The sequence below is a fragment of the Sprattus sprattus genome, assembly GCF_963457725.1.
Source record: "Sprattus sprattus genome assembly, chromosome: 16".
Lineage (NCBI taxonomy): Eukaryota > Metazoa > Chordata > Actinopteri > Clupeiformes > Clupeidae > Sprattus > Sprattus sprattus.
Genome location: NC_137914.1, coordinates 10271554 through 10295125, shown reverse-complemented (window position 1 = coordinate 10295125; position 23572 = coordinate 10271554). Strand labels below are relative to the sequence as shown.

General features: G+C 45.2%; 1 protein-coding gene across 8 annotated transcripts in view; it reads right to left on the bottom strand.

Moving 5' to 3' along the window:
• The window catches only part of flna (filamin A, alpha (actin binding protein 280)), a 41726-nt gene that overhangs the window by 6953 nt on the left and 11201 nt on the right, over positions 1–23572 (bottom strand). Inside the window, exons 3-37 of one of the 8 annotated variants that reach the window (XM_080854573.1) lie at positions 20116–20370; positions 19257–19354; positions 17365–17512; positions 17043–17161; positions 16807–16884; positions 16466–16628; positions 15858–16058; positions 14566–14703; positions 14255–14414; positions 13894–14030; positions 13449–13645; positions 12790–12903; positions 12362–12505; positions 11833–11956; positions 11508–11668; positions 11210–11300; positions 10789–10958; positions 10451–10568; positions 10051–10313; positions 9537–9855; positions 9181–9354; positions 8791–8953; positions 8334–8494; positions 7913–8080; positions 7513–7636; positions 6268–6424; positions 5862–6051; positions 5189–5212; positions 3910–4157; positions 3372–3458; positions 2082–2181; positions 1817–1957; positions 1546–1674; positions 1003–1176; positions 503–664 (exon numbers count right to left, since the gene is read on the bottom strand). In XM_080854573.1, coding sequence (XP_080710699.1) covers positions 503–664; positions 1003–1176; positions 1546–1674; positions 1817–1957; positions 2082–2181; positions 3372–3458; positions 3910–4157; positions 5189–5212; positions 5862–6051; positions 6268–6424; positions 7513–7636; positions 7913–8080; positions 8334–8494; positions 8791–8953; positions 9181–9354; positions 9537–9855; positions 10051–10313; positions 10451–10568; positions 10789–10958; positions 11210–11300; positions 11508–11668; positions 11833–11956; positions 12362–12505; positions 12790–12903; positions 13449–13645; positions 13894–14030; positions 14255–14414; positions 14566–14703; positions 15858–16058; positions 16466–16628; positions 16807–16884; positions 17043–17161; positions 17365–17512; positions 19257–19354; positions 20116–20370 — 5400 coding nt within the window. The remainder of the gene's footprint in view (positions 1–502; positions 665–1002; positions 1177–1545; positions 1675–1816; positions 1958–2081; positions 2182–3371; positions 3459–3909; positions 4158–5188; positions 5213–5861; positions 6052–6267; positions 6425–7512; positions 7637–7912; positions 8081–8333; positions 8495–8790; positions 8954–9180; positions 9355–9536; positions 9856–10050; positions 10314–10450; positions 10569–10788; positions 10959–11209; positions 11301–11507; positions 11669–11832; positions 11957–12361; positions 12506–12789; positions 12904–13448; positions 13646–13893; positions 14031–14254; positions 14415–14565; positions 14704–15857; positions 16059–16465; positions 16629–16806; positions 16885–17042; positions 17162–17364; positions 17513–19256; positions 19355–20115; positions 20371–23572) is intronic. The other 7 variants (XM_080854575.1, XM_080854576.1, XM_080854574.1 and 4 more) reach the window with 7 other exon arrangements.

Here is a 23572-nt window from a genome sequence, read left to right as displayed (position 1 = left end):
AAGAATCCCATTGTTCCAGTTCTTCCTTTTTTTCTGAATAAGATGAGAAAATTGCTCTCTCTGCTTACAAACTGACAAAACAGTGAAATAGTGTCTACAATAACGTTCCTCCTACGTAGTGAATCTACAGTTAGCGGACTTGCTCCCTGACAAGCATATGGTGTGAAGATCTATAATCTTCTAATCTACCTCTGCTACAATGTATTCATCAATTTCTGCTTCTCATACCCATCTGCATACCCCCCCTTAATCACCCATGAAATATACCCACAGAAAATACTGAGAAAACTACACTCTTCTATAAACTTATAATACATCACCTTAAACAGAACATGATCTAGTGTCTATAACTGCATCCCTGTTGGTGAGGCAGTAAGTTGCCTTTACTCCCTACACCTGCTGTGGTGTTTTGATATCTTCTAATGTTCTTTTGCTATCATTTCTCCATATCACCATCTCCTCCTCATACCCTTCTCCCGCTCTCCCTCGCTCCCAGACTCACCCACGTGGCCGTTGCGGAGCAACTTGAGCAGGCACGGCTCCTCTCGGCCAGAGGGAGTGGTCAGAGAGGCGGTCAGCTGGCTCAGATCCAACTCCCCGATGTCCAGAGGGATGTCTGCGGCCGAGCCCACCTTCAGGTGAGACATGCGCATGGAGTCATCGCCTGGGAACACACAGCCCGAGGGGAGAAAGAGGCACATGGTGATGACATCAGAGAGACCCAAGGAAAAGCAATGGAAGACTTCCTCTAGAAGAGCAACACTTACTGTTCAATTTGCCCTGGCCTTCCTTTACAATTATTAACCTGTATTCATTTAGCAAATGCTTTTACCCAAAGCAACTCAAGTAGAATAGCTGTACAGGTTAAATTCCCTTCCCACCTCAACTTAACCTACCTCTAACCTGCTAAACCACTGACCTAAGCCTCCCAAACCTGCTTAAGCACTAACCTAAACCTTCCAAACGTCAATGACAAACCAAAATGCCCCTGCCTTGACTGACCTGTGATCTTGGCTACGAATGGACTGCCTGGGATGTGCTTGTCGTTGTATTTGACCAGAATGTTGTAGTCCCCAGGCAACACTGGCAGGTATGAGACTGTGCAGGTGCCATCTTGGTTGTCAGTGCAGCTGATGTCGGCCTTGGAGGGCCCCTCAATGGCCAGAGACAGACCACCTAACATGATGCAAAACAGAAATTATATCTGGTGCGTCAAGTCACTATATCTCATTAAAAAGGAAATGGAAGTTCTTATTTAGTTAACATAAAACATTCAAAATGTTACTTATATACTACGTATATGAAGGAAAAACTTAAAGTGCTACTTTTATGTTTATGGAGTCAGTTGATTTCTGAGGTCAGAATTACATCATGTAAAAGAAATGCAAGACTATACACATTACTTGCTGGAAAACAAATTGAATGGTCAAATATAAGCAATTTCTTGTATCTGTAGTGTGCAGAAAGAGAGGTGATCATTGTGCAGAACTCTATGGTGATCATTGTGCAGAACTCTATGGTGATCATTGTGCAGAACTCTATTACCTTCTCCAGCGTCCTTGGTGTCGACAGTGAAGACCGCAGGCTTGTTGACCATGCCATGGATAAGCCCTGGGCCATAGGCATTCACATGGCCACTGTTGACATAGTCCACATAGAACTGCAGTGGACTTCCTAAGTCAACAAATGTTGAAGAGTTAGTGTTAGCACATACAGAGAGAACTCACTCAAATATACAGACAGTTCCAGTCTCTACTGAGCTGTATTATGCTTTAATACACATTGTTTATTTTGTGGCCATAGCTGCTTGTCTGACCTGGGATGTGGATGCCGTCATATTTGATGTCCATCTCATGCAGGCCTGCCTCTGTAGGGGCATACTTCACTGTGACAGTGCCGTCCTTGTTATCCGTGATGTCAGGCTTGGCCACTTTCCCAGATGGCATTCGCACGTCGCCTAAAAGAATGGATACATTGGGGGTTTACATACACACACACGCCTTCGCACAAACGCGCACGCCAAATCCCCAGTGCCATTGTTGTCCTCTTTGATGGGGACGTGTTCAGGGAAGCACACTGACCTGTAATCTCTCCCTTCTGGATGGTGAATGGAATGACCAAGTCGAAAGGTCGCAGCCCAGCCACATCCAGCCCGTTCATGCCCATGGGCCTGTCGGTCGCCTGCAGTGGAGATAAACACTGAGAGCTGAGTGCCAACTTCCACCACTACTGGTCACATCAGGGGATGTGAGGCACAGCTGGTGCAAAACCTACTCTCAGACTCTTGTGGCCTACAGGAGAACTAATATTTTTGTCTCGAAAAATAAAGGATTCAGTGGTTTTCTTAGTTCTCATTATATGTTTTGCAGGATGACAAGAAAACAGATTTGCCACGGTGACAGTTTTGTTCAGCAGAATGGGAATGTAATGTAAATTTCTGGTTAAATGCTAAAATAAATATGGAATTATGGAATTATGGAAATATATAAATTATGGAGCTGTAATGTAAATGCAATGTTCTCTGCAACTCAGACAAATCAGGCTAAACAATCCAAACAAGTCAAGACAAATGAGAGAACTGGGCAGACAAGATGGCTGAAAAGGATGGGATTTAGTTTTCACACAGGACAAAAATGAAACGAGATGAAGGGAAAAAGAAAGGACGATGATAATGATGACAATCATAATGACGATCATGATCATGACGACGATGATGATGATGATGATGACGGACAATGACGATGCAACCACCAACTGTGAGAAAGAACAATGTTACAACATAGAGAACACGAGGAAGCAGACTGGCTAGTTGGTAAGGGGAGTGGGGACGAAGCCAAGCACAAACAGGACAGGAGTGTTGAGGACAGACAAGCAAAAGTGGACTGATGCCTTCCTTCTAAAACCAGGAAACGGAAGACCAATTCAAAGACCAGCACCCAACAAAAAGAGGAAAACAAACAAAGACGAGTTCTCCAGTTTGGTCTGGAAGCCATTTTGTTAAATGTGGGTTTCCCCCCTCCCTTCCAGCCACCACCACATTCACTTTGACATCAAAATGGCTGCCATCTCACCAATGGGACCTACGCTGGTAATCTGGTTAATTTGAAACCACCCCCCCCCCCCCCCCCCCCCCCAAACCCCAAAGTACAAGTCGGTTATTTAGAAAAGCAGAACTGGACAGCTGAACTCCCACCTGCACCTGCAGAGATTTCAGTTGAACTGTGCAAGAGAAACCCGAGACATAACATGAGACATAACACGAGTGAGGATGCTGCAGGGAGACACACACAGGACACTAAGGATGTCAGGAGGCAGGGTGAGGGAGAAGGAGAGCAGAGGAGAGGAGAGAGAGGATGGGGGCAGGTCAGTACCCAGGGTTGGCCCATGTTGGGCGCGTAGGCGTACTGCGGGACCTGGGTCTGCTGCATGAGCTGCTCGGTGGGGGCACCGTCCAACGCCTGGGTTAGAGCGAAAGAACAAGGTGACGGTGAAATCCCGTACATTCACACACACACACACACACACAATCACAGTGACACAGTGTCTGGACCATCAGGAAGCTGGCAGGAAAGTCATTTTTCTCAGACTGTTCAGCAGGATGTGTGAGTAAGCACTGAATTCAAACAGAGGGTTTCCCACACACAAGAATCTAGAATCCTCATGAAGATCACACCAGGAATGTTTTATAGTAAATGTACAGAAGTGCATACATATGCAAATTGCATAAATGTCATACATATGCATAAATGTCAACTCTACACAACATTAAAACTTTCAAACTTGGTCAAACTTTCGCCTTAAAATATCAGTGAACACTGTATGTCTGACTGTCCTGAAATGAAAGTTTCGTTTAGGGGAGTGGATTTGTAAGAGGTCTTTGAAAGCAAGGGTTTGTGGGTCCATACATACCGTGACCTGGAATGGACTGTTGGGGATGTGCTCTCCTCCGAAGCGCACGCAGATAACGTACTTCCCGGGCTGTGGTGCGGTGTAGAAAATGTCAAAGGTTCCATCCTCATTCTCCACAACATCAACATCCACCTCAGCTCCATCGGGGGTGCACACCGTGCAGGTGACCTTGCCCTTCCCTGCATTCTTTGCATCCACTGTTATGACTGTCTGCTCTCCGATCTGAATGGTGGGCCCAACACCAGCACCTGTGGACAGAACGTGTTTTTGTTGGCGTTTTTAAATTGTTTACTTAAAGCAATTTACTTCTATCAAAAGAAGTGTTTGGTATCCAGCTCTTTGTGGCATTTATACTCAGCTAAGTGTTGCCAACTATGTGCAGCCAGAGCTTACAAAGACCCTGACAGAGCTGAGGAGAGTCGAGTTCACTTCACAGCCAAGATTTATTCATCCCTTCTGTCCGCAAATGTTTGCCCCCCCCCCTCCAACCGTAATGGTGTGTGTGTGTGTGTGTTTGAGTGTGAGTGATTCTGAGTTTGTGTGTGATTCTGAGTTTGTGTGTGTGTGTGTGTGTGTGTGTGTGTGTGTGTGTGTGTGTGTGTGTGTGTGTGTGAGTGTCTGTGTGTGTGTGTGTGTGTGTGTGTGCGTGTGTGTGCGTGTGTGTGTGTGTGTGTGTGTGTGCGTGTGTCCAACATCGTATAACATTTTCTAATTTTAGATGTGTCGCTCTCTCCTGGTCCGCTCCCTCAGTTCTTTGACCGCTCTTGTTATGTCTACCACTGATACTTCTCACATGGCACTATAGTATGTCAGTAAAAAGGTCTTCAGTCTTGATTACTGTCTGAGTCAATTAACCCACGATGCACATTCCACCATACCAGCCTAGCAGAGCAGAAACAGGGTTAGTCATTAGTCTCCCGTCACTAGTCCACATGCGTTTGATTAAAATACCTCCGGCAGGGGAGGCAGGGACACAAAGAAACAGGGAGAAACAGATAAAAAATACCCACTGGTTTGCTTTACTGTCAGAGAGAGAGAACACTACATTGTTAAAAGGGAGATGCTGGAGCTGAAGTTAATTTATATACAAACGGAAAACTTTGTCGTAAATTATCGTTGGTTGTTTGGTCAGAAAGAGGAGAGAGAGGATTGGTAAAGTGAGAGGACAGGCTCTTCGACGGCATAAAAAAGGGAGTGAGCCATTCTCCATGCAAGAAAAATGAATAAAATGAGGTAAAATAAAAAACACCAAAACAAGACATCTTTTCAAAGCGCTTACCCAAACCGTGACCTCCGATTGAGACTGAGAAACGTGAGCAGCAGGAGAGCGAAAAAGTGAAGAGTACAAATCAGTGTGATAAGATAAACAAATGTGCTCCGAAAGAACAAAATGAAAGAATAACCAAAATCAGATGAGAATGTGATGGCAACGTGAGCAGCACCGCACAACAGTTGGTGTGTCCTTGTGGAGGTATAGATAGCAGCAGACAAAATATATCCACAGTATTTTCACACATGCATACACAAGACACGCAAAGAAACATTGTTCTCACTATAACACAAATATAATGTATGTGAATGCAGCCTCTCATTTGAAAATGTTTTAGTGTCAGTGTCTTTTTCTAATGGTGACCAATGTAATAGATAAATAAAACCTCACTTGTCTTTATTGTAAAACAGAGGAGTGCATTCGCAGCATTTAGATTATGCTCTAATGTTGCACACCTACCTCTGCAGTCTGACCTTCCTCAAGGGCATCATTGATTCGGCCCAGTGATCGCACTATAACTTGTGATTGATTGTACTGACAAAGCCCAGGACACCCCTGTTCTATCTAGAACAATCTAGAACAATCTAGATGAACCCATTATATCTGATTATCAGTTCAATGCTATTTGCATTGTATGGCTGCTACGGGTTTATAACTGATCTGGCATCAGTGTGAAACCTACCTGTGACAGTGCATTTGCTGGCGTCTCCTGTGGGCAGGGCTCGGATGCGGTACGGGGAGTAGGGGATCTCGTCTCCGCCGTACTTAATGAGGATGGTGTAGCGGCCGGTCATGTCCGGCACGTAGGACACCAGGTATGTTCCATCCTGGTTGTCCCGGATGTTGGCTTTCTTGGGTTTCCCTTCTGGGTCCTTCAGGTCAGAAAATAAAGGATATCAAATTTGATATAACGGATACATTTACAGTTTTTCTTGATCGCTTACACACTTTTAACTAAACATCCCAAACCATGACACTCTCCTGCAAAGGTTTCTGCTTGAGGTGTTTCACCGACACTTGGCGCGCGGAGCTAAATCTTCCTCTAATATGAGTGAGTGTGAGGCTGTGCTTTGCCTCTGGGCACTTACAGTGATCTGAACAGCCAGCAGGCCCTCGCCTGCATCCTTGGCATCAATGGTGAATTCCACTGGCAGACTGGCGGGCACACCGGTTGTGTTGAGACCAGGACCACTGGCACGCACTTTACTGGCATCATGGGTGGGCAGAACCTTCACCTTGTAGGGACTAGGGCAGGTAAAGACAGGAAAGGAAGGAGAGGGAGAGGGGAAGAAAGAAAATGTAAGAGAGGGTGAGAGAAAGGAAAGGAGTGAGAGTGAGAGCAAAAATAATACAATTTAGAAAAAAACTGCAACTGACAGACAAATGCATAACATGCTTCGATGATGATTATCAGATTGATAGTGTGTGTGGATGGACTGGTAGTGTGTGTGGATGGACTGGTAGTGTGTGTGGATGGAGTGGTGATGTGTGTGGATGGACTGGTAGTGTGTGTGTGGATGGACTGGTAGTGTGTGTGGATGGACTGGTAGTGTGTGTGGATGGACTGGTAGTGTGTGTGGATGGACTGGTAGTGTGTGTGGATGGACTGGTGGTGTGTGTGGATGTACCGTAAAGGAAACGTGTGAGGCCCCCCTGCAGAATAACCCTGAGAGGCCCCCCCCCGTCCCGAACGCCCCCCCCCCCAAAAAATGTTGGTTATCGTAAAAAAAAAATTGGTTATCGATATAACCTAACGTATATCAGAAGTGATGGGTGTGTACACAATTAACTAAGTGTTGTTTGACTCTCTGTTTCTCTTGCCTTTTTCTACTTCCACTTTTATGCTTAAAAGGCATTGTTATGAGTAAAGTTGTGTTTAATGAACTAGATGGTCGTGACCTTCGAATTGGTTAAACTAGCCTATTGTATTGCATCCCATGTAATGTAAAAAAAAATATATATATATATATATATTTTTTTTTTTGGGTGGGGGCCACGCGAGGCCCCCCAACCCTGCGAGGCCCCCCCGCGGTGCGGGGGCTGCGGGGGTATTCTCTACGGGCCTGTGTGGATGGACTGGTAGTGTGTGTGGATGGACTGGTAGTGTGTGTGGATGGACTGGTAGTGTGTGTGGATGGATTGGTGATGTGTGTGGATGGACTGGTAGTGTGTGTGGATGGACTGGTAGTGTGTGTGGATGGACTGGTAGTGTGTGTGGATGGACTGGTAGTGTGTGTGGATGGATTGGTGATGTGTGTGGATGGACTGGTACTGTGTGTGGATGGACTGGTACTGTGTGTGGATGGACAGGTGATGTGTGGACGTGTACTCACCTGCGTGGAACCTCCTCATCCCCGTAGAGCACGTTGATGGAGTAGGGGCCCTCTCTGGTTGGCACGTAGCTCACGGCATGAGTCTGATCGCCGTTATCAGCCACCTCCACTGGCTCAACCACTCCTACAGGCACGCAATCCAATCATTTATCGCAATGCAAAAATAGACACTCAGTACACTCTTTAAATACAGTCATACATGTCAATCCAAATAGGAGAAAGGACGTCAGAGTCCAAACTAAAGCATCCCAATGGCCATGTGTGGAACAGCCAAAGATGGAAGAAACAAACTGCTAATTTGTCAGCATCAGCCATTATGACTGACAGTTTGTCATATTCCAGTAGAACTTTTTATTATTATTTTGTATTATATTATATGTGAGTGTAATTCGAGTCTAACCTTTGGGGCCCTGTACTCGGACCTGGACAGGAGCCACACCAGCCTTGCTGGCATCCACAGTGAAGACCTGTGGGATGTTGGCCCGCACATTGTTTCCAATTCCCTGACCTTGGCATTTGACCTTAGTGGCATCAACTTTGTCATGGACAGGTACAGAGAAAGGACTTCCTGCAGGAGCAAACACAGAGAGTGCATAGTAAGTTAAAAGTCAGCCATTGTCAATCGACAAAGGTTGTGTAGTAATGTGCTGAACACTAATTGTGAACGAGTTATTAAGGGCAGCAAAGACTGCCAGTGGGCAGAATGGCAGTGGGTCTCTATGCAGTCACATGAAGTTTTCCTAGTCGCAGATGGTAATGTGAGTGTGACATATGGCAACATTAGCTGAAATTGTAATTAACCATATGGGGCAGATACTGACCTGTGATTGGCTGGCCTCCATATGTGATGTTCAGGTTGTAGGTGCCTGGCTCGTAAGGGACATACTCGACAGAGCAGCTGCCATCTTTGTTATCAACGCAGGACATCTTTGCCTCGGAGGGTCCCTCCACTGCCAGGCCCAAACCTCCTGTGCCTGCCCCACTATGGAGATAACACACAAATAAATTATTATTATTATTATTATTACTATTATTACACATAAACCCGTCGGGTCAAACGACGCGCTCTACTAAACTGTGTTATTGGGTAATTTAAGGAGAAAGTATTTTAAGTATTAAAAGTATCTAAATACTTTACAGTAAGTGGAAACACTGTATCCTACACTCAGATTTTGAGGAACAATCTAAATATTTATTGACACCCCAGCAGATAAGGTATGGGATGTATAACTGAAAAACTATTAACTATCAGACGTGAAGTAGGATTAGCCCTCTTACCGGGTCTCCACGGTGAACTGGTTATTTTTGTTGGTGATGCCACACTTCAGCCCGGGTCCATGAACACGAACGCGGGTAGGATCGCAACCCTCCGTCACGGCCACACGGAACGGACTCTTGGGCACTGGGGAATCGTCATAGGCAACCTCCACACTGTGCATACCTAGGGGACAGACGAACAAGACACAGTAAACAGGTCTGCTTGACAGCAAAAAGATGTAAACATTGAGCACTGCAGGACAACATGCATCTGAAACACATAAACAACAGTGTTGTACAACAGTAGATAACGATCACATGAGATTGTAAAAATCAACTATAATTAAGTTACCAAACAACTATAACAAAGTTACAATCAGCGTAAGATGGAGTTACAATAAGCAGTCTGACCTTCTTCATAGGGAGTGTACTCCACTTGGTAGGTGCCATCCCCGAGGTCTTGGATCAGGGCATCAGTGCGGTTGCCAGAGGGGTTGTTGATGCAGGTCTTGATGTGATTGCCACCACTCTTGGTAAGAGCTCGGGCATCCACAGTGAAGTCTGTAGTGGCCTCACGGAACACACCTTTGGGACAGAAAATAACACAACAGCTATAACATCCAAAGATTACAAGGATCCTGGGCAGAATTTAGTAGCAGAAGAAGTCATTCTTCAAATGACAACCCAGGGAACCCTTCAGGAACTTATGTTTAAAAAATAGAAAGTGGGAAAGATTTGACTAAAACTCAGGTTATCAGATACACTACCTTTGCCTTCAACACCAGGTCCGAACACCTTCACCCCACTGGAATCCACAGCTGGCTCCACATTGAGCTTGGCAGGGAAGTTTGGCACATCCTGGCCACCGTAGCGGATGGTGAGGGTGTAGGCGCCGGGGTAAAGGGGAATGTAGGTGATGGTGTAGGTGCCGTCTCCATTGTCCTGGATGTGCACCTCAGCCTCGGTACCGTTGTCAGAGATGATCTCGATGGTCAGCTCAGCTGGACCGGCGTTGGTGCAGTCCACCACGAACTGGCCGGTCTCGCCAACCTTGCCTTTCTCCAAACCGGGACCTGAGCAACGGACCTGAGGGAGAGAAGAGAGTCAACCAGGAGTACTTCACTTAAATTCACCAAACAAAATGTTTGTACATTATAAGAAATACATACATGTAAACAGCTAGTTTAAAATGCAAGGTATTCATTTTGTTTTAGCAGTCAAGTGATGACATCACTCATATTCACACACTGTAGTATGTCATCTCCTCTCATCTCTGCTCACCTTCGATGCATCTGTGGGTGACACGGCCTCCACGGCGAAGGGGCTACCAGGGATGGGGGCTCCGTCGTAGGTGAGCTCCACCTCGTAGGGGCCCTTGTCTCTGGGGATGAAGCGCACCTGGCTGGTCTCGGGACTAAGACCTGGCTCCACCTTGCATGGCACGGCCTTACCAGCTGGACCGGTCACCTTGGCTGCCACCTTACCCTGGCCGCCGGCACCCTTTGACTTGACGGTGATATCTTGGTCTTTCCCAACAGGCATCTCTGAAAAAAAAAAAGAAAAAAGAAGGTAAGATCAGATACATGATGGCCTCCACTACACACTTTTGAACTTAAAACAAAATACTTAAGTTGTGAAATGGAGTAAAAATAAAGGATGAAGAGACAAAAAAAAAACGTACTGTCTCCCAGGCCAGCCACCTTGACCTTGCTGAGGTCCAGGGAGGGAGCAACAGCAACAGAGAAGGGGCTCTTGGGAATGGAGTCCCCCCCGTAGGTGACATTCACCCCCAGGGCACCCTAGAACAGGAGCAGAAGTAACGCACAATTCATCAATTCACTGCAGCAGTGACTCAGTAGCCTATCAAACAACACATTCCACATTCAGAAAGTTTCTTTCAAAATGTAGCAAGACTGACTAACACAGATACATTCAGTTCTGATAAATGTTTCTTTCCTGCAGGCCCACAGTCTGTAGTCTGGTAGTAGACACATAACAAAGTTATAACAAAGTTTTCACCTGTTGTACAGGGGTGTATTTGACCGTGTGGGTGTTGTCATGGTTGTTGATGACCTCAAAGTCACGCACTGCCTCTCCCTTGGTGGGGCCGGTGAACTGGGCGTCCAGCTTGGCTTTGCCCGCTCCCTTGGTGTTTACGGTGAAGTGCGTGGGCTTGTTCAGCTCAATTCCTGTGAAATTGAAGAACAATTGTGAACAGTGAACTCCCATGACTAAGTGCTAAGTGACAAATCCCACACAACAGAAAAGTAACACCAAAACCAATAAAAGATAAGGATAAGAGATAAGAAATAACTAAATCTAAATCAAATATCAGTAAATCAGAAACTCATCATCCTAATAAAACCGCAACACAAACTGACTTAAGTTAAAAGCCGGATACAAGATCAGGGGAAATTTAAGCATGACATAAACTTCCTACCTGTGCGGCTCAGCCCTGGTCCCTCGGCCTTGACCTTGCTGGCGTCATGAGCAGGATCCACCTTTATTCTGATGGGGGTCATTGGAATGGCCTAAACACAAACAAACAAACAAACAAAACAAAAAACAATGAGAATTGCACTGCAATGAAATGCATAACATATCTAACTAAAATCCCAAGGCATAGGCCTCTACACTCATATATACAGTACATTCATATCATAAGTAAAAACGATCTAATCTACACACACATACACACACACACACTAACAGCCAGGTTTCCCTATCCCCAGGCTCACCTGATCAGCAAACAGCACCATGATGGTGTAGCTTCCCGCGCCAGGGGGTGTATATTTAACAGTGAATGTGTCATTGTCATTTCGGATGATGTCAAAGTCAATATCAGCCTCTGCTGGTCCAACCACACCTGGGGCACACTTGATTCCAATGCTGATATCACCTGCAGACAGATCCAGTTGGTTATGACTAACAGAGCGCTGCTGGATGCCTAATGAGCAGCACAGACATTGTAAGAGTTAAACGTGTGTGTGTGTGTGTGTGTGTGTGTGTGTGTGTGTGTGTGTGTGTGTGTATGTGTGTGTGCTCAGCAGCTTCAGCTCTCACCTGTCCCGGCCTCAGCGCAGTCCACAGTGAAGTAGGTCGGCTCGAAAGCTTTCAGACCAGTCTTCCCAATGCCAGGGCCTGACACTTTGACTTTGTTGGGGTGGCATCCAGCTCCGATGTTCATCTGCAGAATGTTAGAAATGTATATATATTTTTTTTTTACATGGATTTACAATGCCAGGCAGCAACTTGCATCTGACGAACAAGCTACAAGTAGGTTAGGAGACCTGTTAAGAGTAAACACAAGGTATCAGTTCTAGTAAATCTGATAAAGGCAACAATGAACAAATATTGAACCATAATCTTCCACTCATTTACTATCAAACCCTCCTAGACTAAATGTAGAACAAGATATTGTGCGTTAAAAGAATCATCGCCTTTCATTACTATCATTATTGACACTGTCATCGTCATTGTCACTGTAATCATTAACCTCATCACCACCTCTATCAATCTGTCATCATTACTAAATAACAATAGCATTAAACCCCCACGGCCGCCAGGTGTGTGTGCGTGTGTGTTTACTGACCCTGAATGGGCTCTCTGGAATGTTGACACCACCCCAGGAGATCATGACTGTGTGTTTCATCGGCTTGCGGGGCGTGTATGTGCAGGTGTAGGTGCCGTTGCCGTTGTCCTTGACCTGAACATCCACTGGGTTTCCATCCCGATCCTGATCAAAAGGGATCCCATTAATGCACAGTGCCAGCATATACATGTAAATGTCTCAGAAATGTGTAAGATACACCATACGGGATCTCATGATACACTGTGATGGCAAAAGTGACTTTGTGATTCTGTGAAGCAACATTGCTCATCAAGTGCAATTAAATGTTATTGCCTGATGGATGACAGGACTAAGAAATGATTTATGCGACTGAATAACATACCTCAGGGCATGACCATAAAATTTGCAGCCAAACAAACACACACACACACACACACACACACACACACCTGGGCCTGGACCTTCAGTGCAGCTTTGCCAGCATGTTTGGCATCCACAGTAAACTCTGCTGGCTTGCCCATGGCCAAACCACTGGCTTGAAGACCAGGACCGTGGGCTTTGACCTAGAACAGAGTTGTGAAAGATGAGACACATCAAATTATCTTTCCTCTTTACCATTAATCATACCATAGCCTGAAACATCTCATAAAGTCCGACCATGATTTGCTCAACTGACAGGCCCAAACCTGATAAAACCACAATGACAACAGGGTATTCAGCTGAGTAAAATAACAAACCTTATCTCTTTACAAGTTTACAAGTTATTTACAAATGCACTACTGCAAACCTTTAGCAAATCAGGGCTTTTTCTTTTCTGTTTTATACTGATTGTCAATAAGTGATCAAAGTGATTTAGAGTATTATATTGCAAGGGCTCTATATGTAACTGCGGAGCTACGTATGTGCCTGCACACAATAATATACACATGACTCCAGTAGGAGGGCAAATAATAATTACAGTTATTAATGCTCAGTAATTAGAGGTAGTTCATAGGAGTTCAGATTTATTTTGGATCGGTAGAAACTAAGTAACATCAATACAGCCACTGACATTCTTCAATGTACCTGTGTGTGCATGTTTGTATGAGAGGGCTGCTCTGGCTTGTACCTTGTCGGGGTAGAAGTCCTTTCCTGGCGCTGTTACGATCTCAGCCATGAATGGACTGTGCTGAATGTCCTCGCTCTTGCAGAGAACGTGCACCGCGTACTCGCCGGGTTCCGTGGGCCAGTACCGCACGTCGCACGACCCATCGCCTTTATCGTCGCACTCGATCTTGGCAGGAGATGGTCCCTCCACAGAGAAGCCTGTCATGGGTAGATGGGTTGTGGTTTACACAAAGAGAGACAGAGAGAGGGAGAGAGAGAAAGAGAGAGTGTGAGACAAAAGGTTGAGACAAACCTTAGGAACCAGTCAGATATGAGGAACGCATATCTAGTTACTAGTTACTATTGGAAGCTACTGTGTCTGTTTTGAGCCCTGGATCTGCTATTACTGGCCATTCCATTTGCTCAGACGGAAAAACAGCCAAATGGATAAAAATAGATTCCCTCACCAAGTGTGCCAACATCATCTCCGACTGCCTCAACCACAAAGTCTGCAGATTTGCCCACGACGCCGCTCTCCAGGCCAGGACCCCAGGCACGTACCATCTGGGGCCCGGCCTCGGTGCCCACCTTCACCTCAAAGGGGCTGTGGACGGACGAGAACGAGAAGGGAAACAAAAACCCTCAGTATAGCACACACACACACATCAGCATCCCCCAGGTCAGTGGCGGTTTTGGACACATGACTCTGCACGTTAAAAACACTGGTGGTTTGTGAAATGCTTAGACTGACTTGACAATATTTAAATCTTGAGCAGTTTCAACAATGGTGGTCTTTAGGCTAAATATGTTCAGAGTGCTTTCTCAAACCTGGTGGCGTGAACTTCAGAGACAGACCCTGACCTGCGAGGGATGTGCTGGCCTCCCCATGTGATGGTGATGCTGTAGTTTCCAGGGGTGGTGGGGTAATAGTCAAAGCCATAGACCCCATCGCCCAAGTCCTTCTTCTTACAGGGTTCCTCTAGACCCTCTGCAAGAAGCACACGCATGCAAAACCAATGAGCCTCCACAGATTTCAATGATGCAATTGCAAATACAGGCGGATGGATAAATACACTGGTGATAGTGATGAGTTGACTTGTGTTTGAGCACATTTAGGGTTTAGAGAAGCAGCCACTCACTGGGTCCTTTGATGGTGACTTTGAGGTCTCCAGTGCCGGCTCCCTTGGTGTACACCTTAAACTCAGCAGTCTCCTTCACCCTCAGGCCCTTAGGCTGCAGGCCACGGCCCTTTGCCCTCACCAGACTTGGGTTACAAGCTAGGAGAGAGAGCAAGAGAGAGAGAGAGAGAGAGAGAGAGAGAGAGATACAGGGGAGAGAACAGGAAAGAAACAAAAGAGAGAGAGAGAGAGGTAGAGAAAGGATGAAATAGATGGAAAGTTATAGTGATAGTGAGAGAGAGAGAGTGAAAGATGAAGAAAGAAAAAGTGCATAGGATACAAAACAAATGAGCACTTGAGGCAACATCGTTAATCCTTCAACTAATAAAGATATACTCCTTTCAAAACGTACGGCTCTACTTGGGTGGGGCTTTAACCAACCACCCATCCCCATTATTGTCTAACCATTTGCCTTGTGAGGAGAGGAAACATGCAGCCGTAGGTGAGACCTGAGTCTCTGAAGGCAAGAATGCCAATTACCTACTAATCCTCAATCCCACAAGACAGCCCCTCAGACATTACCAGGGAAGACTTGAGCCGCTTCCAGGAGTTTGCGGGAAGAGTGGGAAGAGTGACAGAGTATGTTTCAGCGGGGGGGAAATAGAGGGATCCATGCGAACGTCTGATAAAAAGGAGCCCTATAAATAATACCCATGAGTCACTGAGGCATGGAAACCTCCAAACCTCCCGGGTGCATCGGGGTGACAGGTCAGATAACGTGCCTTTAAGGGAAACTTGTGGAGCTACTAGTCGTATGCCCTCGAGAGAATTACACAGTGGTTTGGTTAATCAGGTAATGTGGTGTGGAAAAACTTTCCCCTTAACATGGTTGGCGCTAAACGATTTATTTGAGGAGGTGAAACTTGAGGGGAAACTGGAAACGACACAAAACCAAAGCAACAAGGAAAACAACGGCAGGCAACGAGTCAAGTACCCAACACAGATCCTTGGAAGCAGGAAAGAGGAGCATCAGCAGCAGAGAGGCTGATCCAGAGAGACAGGAAGAGATATCAGCGGAGACAGATGACACCTGTCTATCAGGAGGAGAAACAGAACCCAGAAGATAAAACAGCATGACGACAAGAGAAACAATACAGCATAAAGAGAGAGAGAGAAAGAAACAAACACTCAAGAACACAGCTTAGAGAAAGACAGTCAAGGCTAGAAACCTCTGAGTTTGAAAAGGTCTACAGAAAAAACAATAACAGGAGAAAAACACAAGAGAAAGACTGAAGTTGTTGAAATCCTCTTACCCTCTCCCACATTGACTGTGTATGGGCTCTTGGAGATCTGACCGCCCGCAAAGGTGACGTAGACAATGTGCTGCCCCTCCAGGATGGGCTTGTAGGTACAGCGGTAGCTGCTGTTGCCCTTGTCCTCGATCTGGCACTCCACAGTGTCCTTCTTGCCACTTGGGTCCATGATGACCACTTCCACCTCACCAACACCGGCACCTTACAGAAACCCAGCAAGACCAAAGGAGTGTAAAAGTGCATTTGACACAGAATAGCTCTGCAGAGCTTTCCATATTGTGGTCTCTAGATCTTGGCTTTGTATTCGAGCTATAGACATATACAATTTATGCAAGAAAAACACACATTCTGGCAACTGAAGCTTTTCATAGTCTAGTCTAGATCTTGGTTGTGTGTCCTAGCCATAGATAACGTATGTAATGTTTACATTTGCATTACATTTATATTTTATTTAGTAGACACCTTTATCTAATATGACAATTATGTGAGATATTGAAGCATCACTATGTGTGTGCTCTCAGGGAGTCCAACCCATGCACCCGATCTTCAATGCTCGACCACTTGAGCTATTGCGGAACACATGCAGGCTTATGGGTGCAGTGTAGTACCTGCTATGTACACGTCAAAGAAGGTGGCCTTGTTGGCGATGTTCCCAGATGGCTCCAGGCCTGGGCCCTGGGCGGTGACCTTGCTGGAGTCTCCCTGAGCCATGCCCACGTCCACCTCAAAGGGGCTCTTGGAGATGTTCTGGCCCGCAAACAACACCGTCACCTGGGAGACCACATAAACAAAGGAGGTCAGTGGAGGTCAAAGCTGTAAACGTTAAGAGACCACAGACCACAAAGGACAAAGATCAATCATTCTCAAAACTGGTCAGAAAATACATATTCTGTAGGGGTTTCCTGTATTAAGTTATTCTGGAAGTTGGTAATTATAAGAGGGAGATTACCTTGTGCATTCCAGTGACTTTTGGAATATAGAATACGCAGTAGGTACGGTTCTTGTCATTGTTAAAAGTGACTTTAGCCTAAAGAAACGAGAAAAAAGTTTAATCACTCCCACACACTCTAAATACATCCTACATATAGGTAAAACATCTCCCCATCAAACAAATGCCATGTAATGAGCTGCGTATCAAATCATTGAAAAGGACATTTGGCATGTGTGTAAACGTCTCTGCCTCACCTCCTCGCGATGTCCTGCAGGATCCTCCACGTACACCAGCACCTCTCCCAAGCCAGCGCTGATGGTCTCCACAGTGAACACAGCCTTCTTCATCACCACATTACCAGAGGGCTCGATACCTAACAAGAACAGGTTCACAGTTAATACATGGTGTTAGTGATGGGGTAGTTTTGGGTTTTACACATTATTAATTTTAAGTCTTGACTCGGATGGATTGACTTGACTTGACTGGATTTAGGTGATAGAATTACCTAATGTTGGAAATATGGAGGCTGTCCTCTGGGAAACACCATGCGTGGTAAATTGTAGTTATTTATTTTACCTGGTCCATAGGCGCGGGCCTTCTTTGGGTTGAGTTTGGGGCGCAGAGGAGCGCCAGGCTTCAGTTTGGACTTGGGGAACTGGGACAGGTAGGTCATGACGGAGTGCTCGTCCGCTTTGGGGTCCACAATTTCTTCTGGGGTCATCAACTGGGGTGGGAAAATTGGAAGGACATGGCAATGTGAGCTACAGTCAAGAGACAACAGGAGCATTTTATTCATTTCCTTTGAGTTCTGGCATAACGTGTGTTAAGTATTTTCAGTTAAGGTTCTCAAAAGCATGCTAGTCTCCTATATCCTCTTAACCGGAAGGTTCTTTTGAAAACAGTCCCTCCAGGATTGCAAAGGTTTGATTTTATTATTGTGACTACATTTGCTGCAAGAATTCTCAAAAATTACGGTTAAAATGTCTGATATTGATAATTTTTTTGTTCAATATCATGGAATGTTATACAAGTACAGAGCTGCTTCTTCCTTCCTTCTTTTTGAAAATCATTCCATGAAATGTTCTGTTCGCACATTCAGCACAGACGATAAACTTAATGCAACAGTTTGAAAAAACTCTTATGGCGCGGCTGCCTTGAAAACCACATGGCAGCCGGGGCTGAGTGACAAGCCACACGACTTTCATTGCAGAACTGCAGCCGTGAGGGTTGAAAGGCAACAGACCACAGACACTAACTGCCAGCACACACACACACACTGGCAGCACATACATACACATACACACACACACACACACACACACACACACACACACACACACACACACACACACACACACACACACACACACACACAAACACACACACACACACACACACACACACACACACACACAAACACACACACACACACACACTCACTGGCAGCACACACACACACACACACACACACACACACACACACACACACACACACACACACACATACATACACACACTGGCAGCACACACAAACACGCACACACACCAACGCTGGTACGGGTGGTTTCACTAACTGGCACGCAAGGCTAGCAGCAAGAGTTGGTGACCTGAAATGATCTTTTTCTCTCTGTGGTAAAATCTGTAAACGAGGTGGTGTAATCTCAACAAAACCTCTAAAGTGAGACACAACAGGCTGCAGACAGTTATCATTCAAAGTTATCCCTAAAGAAAATGATAGAATGATAGCCATCGGCTCAAAGAATGATATTTTTGGGCAGGAAAACAGACTCGGGCAGTAATATCAGATGAAGAGCAGCTTGTGCAAGGTGCAAGGTACTCATTTTTCACAGTAAATCTAATGGTGTAACCCAGTCAGTTAACGAACGAGCAAATAATGGTAGAGTGCTGTGTAACATTTGCTTTGCCAAGAAATAGATCAGCTAACTTCTTCTATTCTTGGGTGCATTTCCCAAATGCGTCGTTGAACAACTACCAAAGGCCAATGATAGTCTCTCTATCATTTTGAAAGCACCCTCTCTACGGATACCACAGTGGTTGCTCAATGACGCTTTCAGGAAACACAGTCCTGTTATATTATACGTTATTACAAATAGCCACTTTTTATCCAAACTGATAACTATTGTTCTAGTTATAGGTTTTTGATGCACTCAAGATACTCACAGTAATTGACATAGTGCGGATTATAAATTATTTTGTACCCATCACTTGAAGGAATCACTCTGCCTTACTGGAGTGATAATGGCTATAATGATTAATGATAAGCTTAGACAATGATTACGGCTAACAAATGCAAGATATTTACTGAGTAAATAACAAAGGTACGAAATGATCACAGAATCAATGGCTTGCTAGATTATCATGATCTCAGAATGAACAGTTTGCTAAATTAGCCTAACTCAGGTGACTGCTGATGTGGAGGAATTCATTAGCCTGATTAGGGTGCTAACCTGGGGCACACCCAGCCAGTCGTCAGCCTGCTGCATAGCTTCCCTGGCATTGTCCACAGGCTTGGTCTGGTCCCAGGAGTCCCAGTCTGGACACAAGCCTGGAGGGTTCAAAGAGACACAGAGAGACAGATGTGTGAGACACAATTCACATGTAGCCTTTACATTTTGATCTAGTCATTCAGCTGATCTAAAGTGACTTACAGAAATTTGAAGGTAAGTTTCTTTATTTTTTTTGCACCTGTAGCTCAACTGGTAGCCTAACACACAACAGCCCTGACATCAGGAATTTGACTTGCTGAGGACCTACATGTTTGGGCGAATGTGTAAGCTAAATAAATGTAAATGTAATCACTTTTTGTTCTACTTTTGAGTACTTCCAAACCACCTGTGGATTTTTCCTACCAGCTAAGCTACGAAGGATCAAATCCTGGCAGGGCCTTCCATTGAATGCACACTTATGTAACTCTACCACAAAGATCTGATTCATTAATTTCCAGACTTTTTTTTTCAGTAACCCTCAATCTTTCATCTCCCGTCTCCCATCTCCCATCTGCATTCCCTCCTGCTTACATAACCACCCTGCTCTCCTGCTCCCTCTTTGTTAGTTGTCTTTAATTATTATTGTCTTTCCAGGTACCTTTCTTATGGGTTTCTCATCTACTCCCCAAAGAATGCCAAATATCTCAAAAATGTAAACAACCGGCCGTTTCCCCCTCCCCTCCCTCTCCTCTTCACCCTTTCAGTGTGATCACCTTTGGCTTGGTTTTATTGCATGGCCTGAGTGCCCTGCCTCATGAAACACTCCCCCAGCTTCTGCTCTCCAGCAGCCCCTTCACCTCCCCCTCCCCCTCCCCCTCACCTGGGGCACAGCTGTCCACCAGAGCTCCCAGGGCCCGGCCTGTCTTCCAGTCGCTGCTGAAGTTGGTGATGGGCACCTCGGGCAGCTTGTTCTGGATCCAGCCCAGCAGCCTCTGCTTGGGCGTCTTCTGCTTGCCGTCGTCGGCCGTCTCCTCGTCCTCGTCCCACATGGGCATGGAGATGGAGTAGTGGAGAATGAGAGTCCATATCAGCCCCAGGATCAGCTTCAGGTTACCATCCACTATGGCTTTACTGTCTGTGGAAAGAGAGTGCAGACACAGAGAGGGGGTGGTTTAGTTATGAGAAATGATTGTATGGCAAAGTTGAGGCGAGGGCTTAGATAATGAAGAGGGCTCAGTCAAGGATGGCAAGACGTGGCAGCATTGCAGAACTAAGCAGAGATGGCACTAGAGAGAATAAATGCCAGTGCGGTTAGTACGTAATTTCCTGTTTATATCTCTCGCAAAATCTGTGTCTCTTTATGTGTTTGTAACCCCACCCCATCCCCAGCAGCTCTCTCTTAGTTTGACGATAACCGTGCTGAGCAGTCCTTTACGGTGCCAGTGTGGTTAGTATGAGTTAGTATGTTCATTTATCTCTGGAAAAGCTGTGTGTCTTTTAGTGTTTGGTATGAAACGCGCCGTGCAAATAAGGTTTGATTTAATTTGATTTGATTTGACTAAAATAATCTGAAAAAGAATGCTAACTTCCTGAGGAAGGCAATAACCAAAACGTATCTGAGCATCTTTTCACAGAATATATGTATTATATAATATAATATTTTAACTTTTTTTTAACGTTGTGTCTGCAATGCATGCAAAGTCTTATCATGAGGAAGTTCCACCTCTCTTCTGAAAAATCTGACATGGTTTCAATAGCCATGGTTTTCACAATTCCCCTCATTTGCTCAAAACTTCCAAAACTTTGTATTACTAAGTGCAGACTCTGAGCAGCCTGAACTAGTTTTTGGTGATTCAAGACATCATTCAAATGGACAGATAGCTGGTAATTAAAACTTGAAGTCGTGGCTTGAACTATACATTGTCTGGGTGTGGTCCACTAAAACATGCTGTCACAGCCTTGCTCTGTCCTAGTCAGAGGAAGCACATTTAGCAATACAGCACAGAGTTTTTGGGGTGACGCAACGGAATGATCAGAAGACCCCTGCATTTAAGGTCATGAATAAAAAGAGGAAGTGTGCTTCCCACTCCTACTTCACCATGTTAGGGGAGATTGCCGCGGTCGCACTCTAGTTCACATGAACGCACTTGCAAAACAAACCCACACACTAGGACACACACCATTACACATGCCCATCCAGACACAAGCACGTACACATAGGCTCAAGAGCAGACGTAAACCAAAACAGCCAAAACAGCTCCAGAAGACAGTGCCTAAGGTTTTTCATTGTACAATACAAGAAGTGACAAGACAAGATGACCTTGCGTGAAGCAGGCCTTCGTGTGAGTTCCCATGTTTATTGCCAGTGAAGGACACAACAGTTCTACTATGGAACGAGCCCCTCCCCCAACACAAAAACAGCCAATGATAATGGCTTTTCCTTTTTAGGATGAAGAATCCTCAAACTATGAGGACAAAGGCATCTCCACACAAATTCACACCCAAATTCTGGTCCTCAAAGAATGAAAAATAAATTTGAACCAACATGACTCTCATGACCTCTAGCCCACCGCTCATCATGCGCACATTGCACAAGCACACAAAACCTCAGACACGTACAAAACTGTCTAAGGCTTTGCTTGGTGATAAGAGATGGATATCAGACAAGCAAGACGGCCGCCAACTTCTCAAATCAAGTTCCTTTCTCAGACATGGCAGGGCGTGGTGGGTCGACCCTCTTCCTGTTCCAGGCAGAAGCATGCTCAATTAAAGATGGTGATTCAGACGCTTTGATGTCCAGGGAACAAAGAGGGTTAGAGTTTGTTCAGGCTGCTCCCACTGATATTTATACCACTGCAGGATTTATTCGTGTTTGGACACACTATTTCAACAGAATCTGAGAGAGAAAGAATGTTTTCTAAGAGTGCAAGCTGAGATCTTAGCTAACGCCAATGGTATGTGCCTTCCAACACCATCACTTTTTTACCCTATTTGTACGTCTGGTTATTCTAATATGACATTAAGAGCCATGACTTACTCCTCATTGGCAAAGGTGCAGAAACCCGAACTTGATGCTATATAATGAAAACGTTGGCAATTTTGTTATGTAACTGATCATCATGACCGTCCCTCTCTTTCCAGCTATCATCAACATTTCTCTTTTGACCATGTAAAATAATACTTTAGAGCCGCTCTGTGTTCTTTGTTTTTACAAAGAGTGGTTTATAAACCTCAAATCCCCCAAGTCTGCTGGTATTCACTTTGGCAGCTGGACGGGTGGCCATGCAAACCACTTTTGATTCGCTGCTTGGAGGCCTTGCTATACAGGGAGTAGAAGACTTGGACCCACATCTGACCTGGATCTGGCCCATGTATGGCGTGGATCTGGCTCACATCTGGACCAGATTTGTCAAATCCAGAATCAGCTGCTATTTAGGCAAGGCGAGTTCATTTATATAGCACATTTCATACACGGAGGCAATTCAATGTGCTAAACATAAATAAGAGCAGAAGGAACATCCAGGAAAGGTAAAGACAAAGGTTATTTAGAATCTTACTGGAGATGTATTCACCACGTGTAGATTTGTGTGGAAAAGAATAGACATTGGAACACTCAAAAATAAACTCCACTTTTCAGGCCCCAGGAAGCTGAATAAGAAGAATGAGTGTTCCCTGAATCACGGACTGGTCCACGCAAAGCTAAATGTGTACTTCTGGTTTAAGTTTTCCAATCCATTTTCCGAAAAAGAAGTGGAATACCCCAGCTTTATTTACAGTACATATCTAAAAAGGTAGTGCTCGGCAACGCAGTAGGGAATTCTGCGCATGCTACAAAACAGTGCGGTCGCCACGGTACACGGAATTGTGATGCTGTCCCCATAGCAACAGGGCGGCAACCACCATCTGACTCACTGTCAGCATGCAAACGATACACAGTTTCTTACCAACTCTGATAGAAAGGCACGCAGTGGACGGAACATAGAATGTATTCAGGCATCAGATTAACCAATACCCCCTTATGCCCTCAACACATATCACAGAGAGCTGTTGCATCACCAAGACATGACTGGCTAGCTGACAAACAGATAGACGTGCTGCCATCCTGTTGTGTAATGAACAGGTTGGAGCTTGCTTGAAGAATTACAAATACTTATGAGAGGCAGTGTGGAGCAGGACTTGTAGGGTGTGGTTGGCACCCCCTCAATCAACAGGTGAAAACAGCAAGCTGCACGTATGAGTGAGTGACTGAAAAATGAGAAATTTTGCTTATCAGACACTTACCGTCCTCTGACTCAAGAACACAGTGTCTATATCATGCCTGAACCAGATCAGGGGTT